Source organism: Habropoda laboriosa, unplaced genomic scaffold (genome assembly GCF_001263275.1).
Source record: "Habropoda laboriosa isolate 0110345459 unplaced genomic scaffold, ASM126327v1 scaffold204, whole genome shotgun sequence".
In the NCBI taxonomy this organism is placed as follows: domain Eukaryota; kingdom Metazoa; phylum Arthropoda; class Insecta; order Hymenoptera; family Apidae; genus Habropoda; species Habropoda laboriosa.
The window spans coordinates 792,396-794,103 of NW_017100385.1; the positions used below are offsets into that span (position 1 = coordinate 792,396).

General features: G+C 28.8%; 1 protein-coding gene across 1 annotated transcript; it reads left to right on the forward strand.

Moving 5' to 3' along the window:
* Positions 1 to 298: 298 nt before the first annotated feature.
* On the forward strand, positions 299 to 1,487 carry LOC108575044 (TATA-box-binding protein). Its single transcript, XM_017937748.1, has 5 exons — positions 299 to 397; positions 474 to 580; positions 734 to 977; positions 1,068 to 1,266; positions 1,349 to 1,487. The coding sequence occupies exons 1-5, from the start codon at positions 299 to 301 to the stop codon at positions 1,423 to 1,425; spliced, it is 726 nt and encodes a 241-aa protein (XP_017793237.1). The 3' UTR covers positions 1,426 to 1,487.
* The last annotated feature ends 221 nt before the right edge of the window (positions 1,488 to 1,708 follow it).

Consider the following 1,708-nt stretch of genomic DNA (forward strand, 5'->3'; position numbering starts at 1 on the left):
TAAATTCGCATATAGTAGTGTAGCTTTATTTGCATACGCAAATGAATAAATATGTATGGAAAAAATTTATTTAATAATTTTATTTAATGTAATTTATATGCTATTATAATTTCGAGTGTTTTTACAATTTTTATGTGAATGGGATTTTTCTAATTCTTCAGTACGCATCAAATTGATCAGCTGATCAAATGTAGATGGCGTTTCAAATGACAGTGAGGTTGTGAATAGTGTTTAAAGTGGTTGGTTGTTCATGTGAGGGGAAGGATTTTATAATTATTTAATAGTAGGTGCATTTAAAATGACTGCGGTTGTACAAGAAGGCAACGAGTTAAAGAGGTTACTTAGTAACCCTGCAAAAAATGCTGGTGAGGATTGCTCGATGGCTCCGCCGCAATCGGTAAGTTAACAAATATGTTTGTACAATGTACATTTTTTATTGAATTCTTCGTTTTATTCTTGTATTTATATTTCAGACTAATGTTCCGCGGCCGAGCACATCGCAAAATCTTAATCCACAGTCAATGATCAGTCCAATGACCCCCATTCATAGTACAAAAGAAGTTATAGAACCATGTTTACAGTAAGTGACAAAACTATTGAAGTGGCATGTTTTTTTATTTTCATAAAAGTTAATGATAATTTTTAGTAAAATTGAATAGGTAAACGTACCGTTTTACAATAAAAAATTATTATTAGTACATATTATTATTGACATTTTTACATTTCTTTTCAGAAATGTAGTTTCTACAGTTAATTTAGGCACAGAATTAACACTTATGTATATTAATACTAGAACAAGAAACTCAGAATATAACCCAGCAAGATTTACAGGTCTAATTATGAGAATTAGAAATCCCAGAGCAACTGCATTGATTTTTCACTCAGGGAAGTTAGTTTGCACTGGAGCAAGATGCGAAGAAGATTCTTATTTAGCCACAAGGAAATTTGCAAGGATCATTCAGAAACTAGGATTTCCAGTAATAAGTATTAAATATTATAAAAAATTGATAAACTTTTGATGAAAAAATTTCTCTACATTAATATCCCCTTTGATTGTGTTGTTACAGGTTAAATTTTTTAATTTTAAGATACAAAATATAGTTGCCACTTGTGATTTAAAATTTCCAATTAAATTGGAAAACTTAAATCATATACACGGACAATTTTCTAGTTATGAACCTGAGCTTTATCCAGGTCTCATATATAGAATGGTGCAACCAAGAGTTGTATTGCTTATATTTGTAAATGGAAAAATTGTTTTAACAGGTGGGATTGAATTGAAGGATTTTCTTGCTTTTAACTTATTATTTTATTAAGATGCATTTAAATACATATAACAGTATTTTAGGAGCAAAGAATCGAGGGGAACTGCAGGATGCCCTGAATAATATATATCCAATATTGAAAAGCTTCAGGAAGCAATAACAGTATTTTCTATATTTTAAGTTTCTCAACGATAATATACAATTTATTTGAAGACAATTAAAGCTCAGCATATGTTAGGTGCTCTATTTAATATTTTAAATTATGTCGTTGATGTAATTTATTCGCGGAGCGAATGGTATTTATTAATTATCGTCCGGCCGGATACAATGACATTAGAAATTAATTTTTGTATAATAATAATGATTGAACAAATTGTAGTAAATCTTGTGTAGCATAATAATTTCATACGAATTTTATAAAAAAATTATATCTATATATATAT